Here is a 12,817-nt window from a genome sequence, read left to right as displayed (position 1 = left end):
AATACAAGAGGTTTTGAATGTCAAAGTGCAATCTCAGCGTTGATATAAAAAAAGAAAGTCCTTGCAACAGAGACACACAGCGTTAATGATGTTGACAAATCTTTTCTTCTCACCGCTCGCATCCTCGGCTCTATTTTTGCTGTGCATTGAGTTTCAACATTTCATGATCAATGAATTTCACTTGAATTTCCATTCTTGTGCATTCCCTAGCTCGCTATCTGTGGGAACAGGCTAGATATCAAAGAACTGTAAGTAAAAATATTCCCGAGTTTCTGCACAGTATCACATTTTCTTAATAATGGTCCACTAAATCTTGAAGTCTGTTTCATCCAAATGCTATCCCTTCTTTTCCAAATGATGTATTTCCAGTTTTATATGAGGCAACAACGTCATTACTGCTTTATTTTGAATCTTCCCCTCCCTTGGAAGAATTATTTTCCTTCTACAGTAACAAGCCCACCTCTCCTTGGTTCACTCTGGCAGAGCGACAGAAGGAGACTGCCTTGGGGTGGCAGCTGAGCATATTTTCAGCAGCTCCTGTATTTATGGCTGTATTTTCTTTTCCACAGTTCACAAACCAAAACAACAATCTTTCCCATAGTGCAGTTAAGGGCTCCATGTACACCAGGAGAACCCACAGTAAGCCTTACTACAAGAAAATAAATACTGGAGCCAGAAAGAAGGACCAAACCAACATTTTCTTAGTATATTTTTCATATATTACAAAATCACAGTTTCAGTAAAGAAGTAGAAAAAAAAGGAAATTATTTGGAAAGTGCTTGCAAAATACAAGCACTTCCTCCAAAGGCATTGATTATCCAAATTACTACACATAAACAATCCAATCAGTCACTGAACTACGGAGACAGTCCCAATCAACAAGCTGAACACAGTTGAAAAAAATAGAAAAGTATGTTTTTACTAAAAGGTCTATCTCAAACAGGAGAAGCCAGGTCTCAGCTACCATTCTGGAATCCAGCCTCACTTGTGTCAGTATCGTGTTCCTTCAGTATGGGAAAAGGGGGAAAAAAAATTTTAACAATAAGGTAGAAATGTCATTTTTTTGTCTTAACTAGACTACTTGAGAAATAGGGGCTACTTGTTAGTAGAAACAGCTGATCTGCCAACATGTTCCAAACAGACTTTGAAGCATGAAATTTACTATGAAAGCATTCTTTCAGCACAGTACTGCTTGTCAGTAACAATGCTAGTTTCACATCTACACCGCAGCGCTAGCAGGCGCTGCGAACATTCGTGAGGGCACACTGCTGTTACACTATGCACCATTAATGAACTGTACGCTGAAATTACTGAAACTACACTTGCGTGTATTAATCCCGCAATTAAAATAAATGAGAGACTTAATAAACTGAGCACTGTACACATTCTATACCGATTAGCAGTCATACGTATTCTGGATCACACTTCACTGGTCTAATTTATTACACAACAAATGTCTTAACACATCACTGTGCCTCTTGCCTGTGACAAGAGTAGCTGCTACAAAGACGTAGCAGCCTCAGGGCTGATACTACCAACGATTCACCTGTAATTCTGTTATTAAAAATACCTGGTTCAGTTTCTTAAACTCAACCACTTGGAAGAAGATGTGCTCCAGGATATGTTTGGCATCTTGCTTATCCTTTGGGAGTTTACTTGTTACTCCTAGGATATCGCCGCATTTTCGTACATAAAACTCCAGGTCATCATCAGTACCTAAACAAGCATCCCACAGAAGAAGGCAGCTGAATATCACACATATCCCTATCAGCAGGGCAAAAACGTACTACGAGTCTGATTTGTTGTTGGCATTCTGGGAGGTTAAGTCCTATAACTAATGTCAGTGGGACTAGCTGTGATGTATTCTTGCAGCTAGTGCTGTCTCATCGTTTTCAGATTTAAGGTGTGTTTAGAACAACCTTAACATTTTAACTTCAAAGCATAAAAAGATGTGAAATAAATCAGCAAGAATACGCAAAGCAATTTATGCATGATATGGGAAACAGCAGGCAGGAACATAATAAAATGTCATGTAAGGAATAAAATGCCATGGTACATAAAGTTATCAGTCTCCAAGGCCTTCCAATTTCTTAGCCCAGGATGAGAGCAGTGGGTTTCCATAAATGAGGACCATGTTGTAAAATTAAATATAACAACAGTTTTACTCCAAAAACTTGCACTTTATATATAAATGTGTAAGCAATCAGTCTGCTCTGCTTACATTTGTTCGTTATCTCTGCAAGACGAGCTTTCTCAGAGGAAAAAGTTTCATCCAAGTCAAACAGCTCCAGAGGGGGAGGAGGCAATTCTCTGAAAGCAGGTGGAAAAACCTTGAAGAGAAGAATTAGCATGGTTCATTGCCAAATATTTTTCTTACACTTTACAGATCTTTAAAACAACAGTTTTGGACTTGGACTGGGCTTGAAGAAATCTTTTATAAAGTCAAAAGCAGCTCCAAAGCCCACAGTACAAAGGTACACCTTTTTAAAAATTATATTTATATTTTGTAAAAAATAACTGAATATTCCAAAAGAGTTTAGTCACAAGCATGCCAGAATTATCACCTAGCATCACAACTAGGCATACTGCACTTGCAGTTTGTTTCTAGTTTTGCTCCACGAGATCCAGGTGATAGCTGGGATAGCTGAGATACGAAGCTCACCATAACAGCTCACCTTGGAAACATACTCACACTAACTCTGACAAGAGTATTTTCTTTTTCGTGCAGTCACCACTTATGCCATAAGTTGTACTTGTGTTTTTAAAGAACAGCGCATGCGACACTACTTTCAGTTGCACCCCTGCAGCTATAAGGATCCCAGTAACGCTTCCTTGGTGGCCAAGGTAAAGAAGGATGGAGCCATGATGGAAAACGCAAAGATACCTCCTTTTCAAAATAAGTTTGACAGAGCCGTAGCTTGTGCTGCTGCTGCCAGCCCAAACCTCTGCTGGTAAAAGTCTGGCCAGCCCTTGCTGTAAACGACCAATGCTCCACTTCCTACTTCCCCAAAGGCTATGGGAGGGAGGGGTGGGACAGACTGGCTCCTCCCCTGGCAGCAGTCAGTGTATTACTTACACCACCACTTTCTGAAATAGCACATTCTGTTTTCTCTGCGAAGGCTGTACCCCAGCAGCTCACAGGACTGGGAGCAGCTACTCAGCTGAAGGCTTATATACACAAGGCATTTTGCTCTGGTACCACATGCTACATTTTCAAGTGCTGTTGATAAAAATTAGAAGCATAAATAAGTGCTTGTTCCTAAAAGACAGTCCCTGCAATGTATTCAGCTCCTAAGCAATTAATTATTACAACAGTATTTTTTACTTTTTTTTTTTTTTTTTTTTTGTTAAGAACTATGGAACTGTCACACAGCTTTTACATAAAACAGAAGGATTCTCCTCATGCTGTATCAGCAAGGAGATCACTCACGGCTGGCTGGAGGACAGGTAGTGGAGTCTCAAATTGAGGCTGAATGAGTTGCAGGGGTTCATGCTTCACGTTCAGCTGCTCATAAGCTCTGCAGCACAGAAAGTATGAGAGAAGAAATGGTACAAGAGCCGTTTCCACTTGCATGCAATAAAGGCTATAGAGATGAATTTTTATGAAGGTACCAGGGTCAACATTATGCACAATCATAGCATTAAAAGAATGGCACATCTAATTTTAGAAGGGCCCCAGAGAACTACGTATCAGTAATAACTGACTTCTACAGCAAGCAAATTAGTTAAAATGATAACAGAAAATAAGATAATGATAGGTGGATATATAAGATGATAAAAGAGAAGGAAGTCACACCTCAATTCTTCGAGCAACTTTTAAAGGGATGAATGTGCATGAGGAAAAAGTGATCCAGTTCGAAAAGAGCAGACTTGGGATTTTGGAAAGGGTTTTCAGGAGGTCCATAACCAAAAGCTATTGTAAAATAAGTTATTTTTATGGGATGAGAAGGGAGATCCCAGTATGAATTCACATCTAGCCAAGGCACAAGAAATGCAGAGTAAGAAGAAAGAGTGTCCACAACAGAGTGGAGTTTCATGGACTCCGTGTTAAGCCTGCTACTATTCCATGTATTCATCCATGATCCGGGTAGCAGATGAGTTATTTGGGACAAAGCTGCTAGCAACACCAAACTGGTAAAACTGAGCAGCAGATAAATCTCAAGACACAGTTATTGGGAAATGTACAGATGAATGAAATGCGGCTTCAATAAAAGCCAAGTAATTCCAAAGTGGAAAAACAATCACTTATCACTCCAGAAAGTACCCATCATCACTGACGATAGTTCTACTAAAAATAGCAGCTCACTGCATCAGCAGTAGTGAGAAAAAAAAGGAAAAAACAATGTCAGAAACTACAGCTAAGACAAGAAGCAAAAGAAAATATCACTGTCACACTGTACAAATCAATCTGGTATATCCATATTCAGAATGCTGCCTACAGCTCAGACCCTCCCACTCTTAAGCGGACACAGTTAAGCACAAACAGAAAAGGCAGAATACACAATGGAAAAATATTTTTTTACAAAAATCACAGCTGCTGACTTGATAACTGAAGGGAGGGCAGTTGTATCCAGCTGATAAAGGGATGTATCAAACAGCTTTGTGAAGTCCCTTGGGTTCTCATCTCCTTCTTGCAGACAGACTCGCAGTTGCTCAGACAGCGCAGCTGTATCTGGGAGCATGGTATAGTCTGAAATCTGAACACATACACACACAGACAGATACACACACCTAGGATTTGAAAAGACTAACCCATTGACATAGTCTCTTTCTAGTTCTGAGTGAAGTACAAAGTTATTAAACTGGAGCAGCAGATGATGTCATAAACATGGGAAAATTGGAGAGAGACTTTCACAAATGAAATCTGATAATGAATTGCAATCTAAGTCTGACAGAGATACAATGCAATTATTTTTATGCCTAATCCACCTGTCTACTCAACCTCAAACCCCAAATAAAGGGTCTGCAACAACAACAGCATCCATCAAGCTGTTAACCATTTTGTGCTAAATACACGGTTTGCCAAAAACGGTGCTGCTGGATCACACTATTACATACTTCCTTGTGATGGATCTCTCTTACCTCAGGGTCCTCCATATCCATCTGGTTTAAACGGACATCTGATGTTGTGAGCCACTGGAAAAGCACATCCTGGAAAAGGGCAAACCTTAATTTCTGGAGGGTCCCTGTAATCTTACATTATGCTTAAACTTTCATATTAAAACTAAATCTAAATAACGTATCATGAAAAAGAAGAAAAATATGGGTAATAAATCAAAGAACATCTAGGGAGAAAATACAAACTTCATTAGCATTTACATATGGACTCGTGGCAATGAGCATACTTTGTATGAGGTGATACTTTCAGGAACACCTCAGCAGGAAACTCCCCTTCTTACACATAACAATGTTAGGTACCTCACTTTGGAAAGTGCATTACAGTCTCCAAGTATCAGGAGCTACGTATGCAACAGTTCATTATTAATCCGTAGCCATAGTCAAATGCTAAAAAAGCTAAGAAAAAGTAGTAAACAAAAAAGCCTCTACTGAATATTTAAATACTAATAACAATGAAGTGGCGAACAGAAGTAGGAAAAGCTTTTCAGAGACCTGTAACATAATTAATAGACTATATTTTTTAGAACTCCCTCCTCTTACTTGTGCTCTAACAAATTCCTCAGATGTTAATATTGGGTTAGAATCTCTCTGCCGAATCCACTTCATAGCTGTTTTGCTCTAAGATGAAGCTAGTGAGCTTGGATTGCTTTGTAAGTGCTGCGATGATCCACTAAGGTGTTTTTTTAAAAAAAAAGAAATCAAAACAAAACCAAAACAAACCAACCAACCAACCACAAACAAAAACCCAGCAAACTTACCATGATCTTACCATTTTCTTCTTTATCTAAATATTGGTCACTGAACATGTGGGAAGATCCCAGTGCTGCCATCTTTCCACCTTGATTCTAACAACAAAGAATAACATATAGCAAAACATCCTTCCAAACTGCAATTTTAGACAGCATTAACAATTGCCTCTAATTACAAAGTGATTGAAAGAAATAGGAAATTTTGGAATAAGGAGTGGCAAAAGAGGTTTCAAACTTGGCAAGCTCACAAGAGCACAGCATTACTGCAAGAGTATATGCTCTTAAGGCTCGTAAATTTATTAAAAGTACTGGTCTGCATTTCATAAGAGCAGACAGGCCAATGGGCTGGCAATCAAGAAAATACAGAGAATATCATCAACAATAGCTGCACTTAGGCTACTATTGCAAAAAAAGAACACCCTTTCTTTCAATCAAGTAAAACAGAATTAAGTTAAGTGAATGCATTATTAACCTCCAGCAACTCATTCTTCAGTGCTCAGAATGCAAACCCAGAGGCCAGTGACATGCACGCGTGTCAATAAAGCACATATTCATGTCAGGTAATGAGAGAAGAGTTTGGTAATTATATTATTTGTAAGATAAAATGCAAAATATGCACATCATATTTTAATTTAGCTAAATTAAACATGCATGAAAGTGCATTCATGAAACATCCTTCCCTACCCAGATAATGCCTTAATCCTTCCACAAGGACATACATAAGAAATAGCAAGTTTTCGACAGAACAAAGAACACTCTAATGCTCCCTGCACCAACTGTGAAACTCATAGCATAACATAACCATGAAGACTGCTACAATGAATTTGGAGATACAAACAAACCAACCTCCAGTTTGTTTAACAAATTTCTGATGTTGCATACTCCGTGTTTTGCAAGGTTTTAACCTGAATTCTACATGCTTTACCTGCCACAGCATAACTAGGTCGCATCCTCTGCTCTTACTTTCCATTCCTTCACTCTCTGCTACTATTCTTTATTGTATCTCTTTTCCACTCCAAGAGATCTTGTTTTCCTTCTATGAAGTTTCTCTGCTCTGCTTGAGAGATAACTTCTGTCTCTGGCTTCATCTTCTACCCTTGTGTCTATAACTTCCTTGGGCTAGGTAGGAAAAATTATGCCATCTATTTGACATTCATGTTGCGGTATTATTATACCAAGGAAAGAGCTATCAGTATGATGCGTAACAGTTTCCACTGCACAAACCTATCACACTTCAGGGATCAACCCATACAAAACACTTTGTGGAGATGCAGGCAACTTATATGGATTTCACTTACAGCATAATTTAGTAGTTATAATTCTGAGAAGAAAACACTCCTCTCCACATCAATTAGGTGAAGCACATGAGACCCCCACATAAATGAGCACAGCCTCAAAACAAGAACACCAGCCAGCAAGGCTATCATCCCAGTAAAGTTATAGCTTTACATAACTTAGATGACTTATGTTGCAAAAAGACAACTCTATCATTAATGCAGATAACCTCAATGTTATCATGGCTGCAAAACTAGGCATGTGTCTATGGGTTCATTGGATCTATGTGCAAATATTGTGCAGGTGGAGAGATTTTATTATATTTTTCTCCAACAGATGTAGATGAAGTGTGAGCAGTAAGTGTACTTGTAAGTTCATTTCATGCTGCTGTATGGTCTTTGATTTATGGGGTTTATTTCAGCCTCAATATGGGGGTATGAAGTTGGGCACCCTCAGGAAAAAAAAAAACCTCACCTTCCTACCAAAGAGATCAACAAAACACAATAGTGTTACAAACTCATCTATGTAGTAAAAAATGTGTTAATGTGTTTACATTCACTAACAATATTCTTTGTTTGTATCCATCAACTACTACTAGATTTCTAAATTTTTCTTTTTATAAATTAACAAGGCTGGACAGGTGAGATAACAAAGATCTACCAGCTCCAAGGTGACAATCCTCTTCCTTAACTCAATACGGCGCATTTATGAAGCTGACGACAATCCCACTTACTAAATGATCACTAAAACTTTGGAAGAAACCCCGAACAATGAAACTTTAAAGAACTAAAAATATCTATCTGTCAACCAAACAAATACATAATCTTTGCTGACCAACAAATTAATTCTCCTCTGAACCCCACGCGAAGAAGTTTTCCATAAAAAGAGGCAGGAGTCACTAGGCTCATCTGGAGTTTGCAAGTGCATCAAAAACAGAAGTGAGTTTGTAAGTACTCCCAGAAAATACACCCACAGTTCCCGTGTAGGGTAGGGGGAGAATGCGTGGTTTGTTACATGCAGAGTCATACCTCATGCTGATAGAAAGCAAGAATAGGCCTGTTGAGCGGGAAGCAGACAGATCCTGTTGATAGAATAGCCACTGCTGGTTTCATCACGTTCAGGGTGGCACCAAATGGATACACGAAAGTGAGCGCTCTGCAGGAAATACAGAGGCTCTGTAACTATCTGCATGTATCAGGTAGGCTCGACATATTTATAACACTCAGTGTGTCTGCCTGAACCGCAAACTGTAAGCGTGCACTGGTGGTGGAACGCCAAGTGGCGCGCTTTCAGACGTTCAGATCATTATAATGACATTTTAGTCTCCTCCTACAGGTTTTTCCAGGTTGACAATTTGTCTTTAAATAACAAAGAACACTCTCAATTTCTGTTTGCACACTCCTGTACCTATGAGAAGGATAGGGATACTTAACTCACAGACGGATATATATTCTGGAACAAAACTACCTGAAATGTTTTTTACACTTATATTTTTCCTTGTAATCAACCACATGGTCGTTTATTAGTCTAAAAACTAGCTACAGGAAGAATACAAACATTTATAGTTATTTACAGAAAAGTTGTGTTCTTCTCAATGCTTTTTCACTCCTCTGCAGCAGAGGGGGACAGAAAGCTAAAAACTGCAATAAATATCTATTTTATCCTGGATTAAGACTCTTTAGAAGGATGTAGGGTTGCTCATGCCTGCAGCCAGACCACTCACTATCTAGGGGTTATTCCTATTTACATTGTTGAATCCAATTCTAATCCACAGACAAGGGACAAAGAAGATCTGGTCAGGAGAGTAACAATTCCCTTCAAAACGTATCCCTCTGCTCCTTCATTAGTTATCAAGCACTACGAAACAGATTCTCCTTTCCAGATATAACCTTGAGGAGCAAGAAATACATTAGAAAACCTCAAACCAAGCACAACATACCCCTGCTAGATTACAAGCCTGCTAATTCTGAGTTATTCTAAATATTTTTGCATCAGCTTCCTCAAAGCAAAACACTTACTGTGAGTCATGTCCACTTGCATCTTCATCTGTTGTCTCAAGGACTGTTTTTCTTGCAGCTTCACTGATTCCCCTACAAGATGTTGAAAAGCAAAACCTACTGAAAACAATATGGATTGTAAGAGTTTACTGTAAAGATTTATGTACCCCAAATATTTACCTATTCAAAACTCCATCAGAGATTAGTGCTTCTTTTGGATGGTGGTACTTGTAATACACATTTCGTACTACAGCATCTTGGAGAAAGAAGGGAAAAAAAAAGAAACTTACACCTTAGCTGATCAGTATGCTAGATATAGCAATGAAACATGAGTTTAGCTCTTGGATTCCCTGGGTGCTTGCTTCTAAAACCACAAAGCTGGCATGTGCCTCCCAAAAGAATTCACATCAGCCTTCTCTATTGTCTCCTTTTGGACATACAGATTTAGAACAGGAATATATTTGCAAGTTCAAATAAAAATAAGCACATCTCCACGTCTTCTGCAAACCAGAAGAGGCAAAAGGATGATCCAATTAAAAGAGTATGGATCAAGTTTTACAGGTTCAAATGCTTTTTTTACACATCTTCCAAAAGCATGATGGATCCAATACTGTTGAATCAAAAAAAAAAAAAGACACAGTCTAGAGATGCCACTAAAAATCCTAAAAATATTTTATGTACGCTGAGAAACAGTTGGGTTTTTGCCACGCTGGCAGTACAAAACCTAATGAAACCTACTGCTAAAGAAAAGTGCCACTATTTATTCAGGGTGAGAATGAAGTGATTCAATCCATTAAAACACATGGAAGAATGTTTGAAATGAAACTAGAATTAATTTTTGTTAGTAAATGCCATTAAAATTGACAACTGCAGCAAAGGAACGGAGATGACCAAGTTGTTATCAAGGTACTGTGTCCATGGAAAGCCCTTGGCGTGCTCCAGTATTACACTGCCACGTACCTGTAGATTTCAAGAAAAAACATCTCTTGGACCAAAACGTACTTTGTGAGAGGGATCTGCTTGGCTTATACCAACAAAGGCTGAACCTGCTCTTTAGTTTTTGCTGAAAATGGAGGAATAAAAGGTATCAGTGATCCCCATTACCATTATTGAAAAGGATCCCATATTCTTCTAACAGAAAGTTAATATTTGTGCCATATCGGGCCTCTCCACCTTCTCTTAGCATCACCAGGATGGCTCCACCATCCTCCAGGAATTTCTTCAGAACTGAAAACTAGAAGACAACAAAGATCCAGAAAAAAACACGTGAAAGAAGCTACACACAAGACTGCAGGAAGTTAGACTGAAATGATGGAAAGGGCTCTGGAGCCCTCAGCACAAGGACATGGACCTGCTGGAACATGTCCAGAGGAGGCCACAAAAATGACCCGAGGGTTGGAGCACCTCTCCTACAAAGGCAGGCTGAGAGAGTTGGGGTTGTTCAGCCTGGAGATGAGAAGGCTACGGGGAGACCTTATTGTGGCCTTCCAGCACTTAAACGGGGACTATAGGAAAGATGGGGCAACCTCTTTAGCAAGGCCTGTTGTGACAGGACAAGGGGTGATGGTTTTAAACTAAAGAAGGGTAGATTTAGACTGGTTATTAGGGAAAAAGTTTTTACTATGAGGGTGGTGAAACACTAGAGCAGGTTGCCCAGAGACACGGGTTGCCCCATCCCTAGAAACATTCAAGGTGAGGTTGGACGGTGCTCCGAGCACCCTGATCTAATTGAAGATGCCCCTGCTCACTGCAGGGGGGTTGGACTAGGTGCCCTCTAAAGGTCCCTTCCAGCCCAAACCATTCTATGATTCTGTGGAAGTAAATGATTCTGACTACTTGCAATGAACTTGACCCTATCAAAAAACCATTCAAATTTCAATTTGTGTAAACTCATATAAAGCGGTGCTGTTATAAGTTCTTATGTGTTTTTCTTTTTTACTTCGCATTAAACAAATCTTGAAACATAACTAATTTGCAAACAATTATTGACTTCTTACCTCAGCAGCACTGAACTTTTCTCTTGGTCCTGCTGTAATCCACAGTTTTACTCCAAACAGCTTCTCAGATGTGATCTCATCTTTTAAGCTACAGATAAAGAAACATTATGTTATTGAATATAGTCCTGAATCACTACTTTTGTTTTTTTACTTTTTTTCTTTTATTAAAGATCTAGCAGATAAACACAAAGCAAATCCTTCAGTCACTTCACATCCTTTTATCTGGGTTAAAGTTGACAATTCAAGTGAAAATAATCCTTACAAACTTCAACCCATTAAAAAATAAAGCCCCTCTAACAGGGTACTGTGGCAGATCTAGAACTGGTAGAACCCATCATAGCTGCTATTAAACCTCGTACCTGCTGAGGTTCCTCTTATTCTTCTTTTCTTTTGCTCTAGACACGTTTTGCAGTGGGCAGATAGCCAATACCCTATGCATTAGGATATGTACAAGACCGTACAATACGTACGACGGCTGATTTCTTTTTATCCCAAACTCTAAATCGAGACAAACTCAAAAACCTGTATCAGGAGTTTCATCCTTATAACTCAAGGCTCGATCTCTCCCACAGATAAGACTGCCGAAAGCTCCAAAGACAGCTGTGCACAGCATCCAGCTGCGAAGTACAGTTAATGCCACAGAGCGCAATCAACGCGAAGACAACGTTTTAGCTTACGATACACGTTGCCAAGGACTATTGGGGTGTTCAGTGCAGACCACACACAGAATTCAGGACCTCTCCCGGCCCCGGCCCCGGCAGGGCGAGGCTCCCAGGCCTCTCCCTCGGGGATGCGGTGGGTGCACCCGCACAGCCTGGGCGGGCTGAGGAGCCTCTTCTCCCCTCCCTGCCGGAGCCGAGCGTGCCTGCGGCCCTGCCCGCGAAGGACCCTCCGAGCAGAAAGACGCGGCCTCCCCCCACGCCAGCACTCCAAAATACGCTGCCGAGAGCCACGGGGAGAGCTGCCCCTCACCTCTGCACCTTCCAGTTACCGCGAAGCCTTTTCCGCAAGGATTTGTAGCTGCTGGCGAGAGTGAAACTCTCCCCTTTGGACGCGTTGAAGACTATGGCGTTCCGCGGGCTTCTCTCCATAGGGCTACCCGGGGCTGCGGCATGGGACGCCGAAGGACGCCAGCTCCCGGGACCCGAAGCGAGCCCCCAGGGCTCCCCTCCCCAGCGGGACCCCCGAAGGACCAGACCGGGCCGGGCGGGGCCGGGCCAGGCCCTTCCCGCCGCGGCGCGGAGACGGCAGCCGGCACCACAACCCGCCCCGCCCAGCAACGCGCCGGCCGCGGGGGCGCATGCCCAGAGCCCGACACTCCCACCCCCGCGCAGAGGTGGTTTTGATCCGTTTCCTTGGCAGGGAATTGGGGCGGGACTGTACCACTGAGGCGGGCTGGGGTGCGGGGAGGGGGGAAACGGGGCTCCGCGGCCCGGGGCCCGGCCGTCGGTGTGCCCAGGCCCCGCTTCACCGGCCTCCAGCTGCCGGCAGCACGGGCCAGCCTCTGAGCAGGGCCGGCCTGTGTCCCCTCAGAGACCCCCCCGTGAACACGGTTCTGGGCCTTGGGCCCAGGTAAAAGCAAAAACCCTAATCACAAATCGGGACTTTCTATTTAATTTCTAAACAAGAAAAGCGCACGCAGCCACGCATAAGGTGCAGCTGCTCTCAGGCACAGCCTAGA

At 41.4% G+C, this 12,817-nt stretch overlaps 1 protein-coding gene across 5 annotated transcripts; it reads right to left on the bottom strand.

Annotated features, from left to right (window-relative positions):
- Window positions 1–679: 679 nt before the first annotated feature.
- On the bottom strand, window positions 680–12,434 carry IFT52 (intraflagellar transport 52). Of its 5 annotated transcripts, none has more exons than XM_064465778.1 (13): window positions 12,109–12,434; window positions 11,137–11,224; window positions 10,244–10,373; window positions 9,320–9,395; window positions 9,161–9,259; window positions 8,171–8,297; window positions 5,877–5,963; window positions 5,083–5,151; window positions 4,543–4,697; window positions 3,431–3,518; window positions 2,222–2,330; window positions 1,571–1,716; window positions 680–1,004 (listed from the first exon to the last, which is right to left on the bottom strand). In XM_064465778.1, exons 1-13 carry the CDS (start codon window positions 12,225–12,227, stop codon window positions 957–959), a joined length of 1,341 nt encoding a protein of 446 aa, XP_064321848.1. In that variant the 5' UTR covers window positions 12,228–12,434; the 3' UTR covers window positions 680–956. The 5 variants fall into 5 exon arrangements, with proteins under 5 accessions (XP_064321848.1, XP_064321849.1, XP_064321850.1 ...); XM_064465779.1 differs by having other exon boundaries at window positions 9,161–9,256; XM_064465780.1 differs by having other exon boundaries at window positions 9,161–9,232; window positions 12,109–12,433.
- Window positions 12,435–12,817: the final 383 nt, after the last annotated feature.

This window comes from Phalacrocorax carbo, chromosome 14 (assembly GCF_963921805.1).
Source record: "Phalacrocorax carbo chromosome 14, bPhaCar2.1, whole genome shotgun sequence".
Taxonomy (NCBI): Eukaryota; Metazoa; Chordata; class Aves; order Suliformes; family Phalacrocoracidae; genus Phalacrocorax; species Phalacrocorax carbo.
The sequence above is the reverse complement of the archived record's forward strand: the minus strand, read 5'-3'. Positions and strand labels throughout refer to the sequence as shown.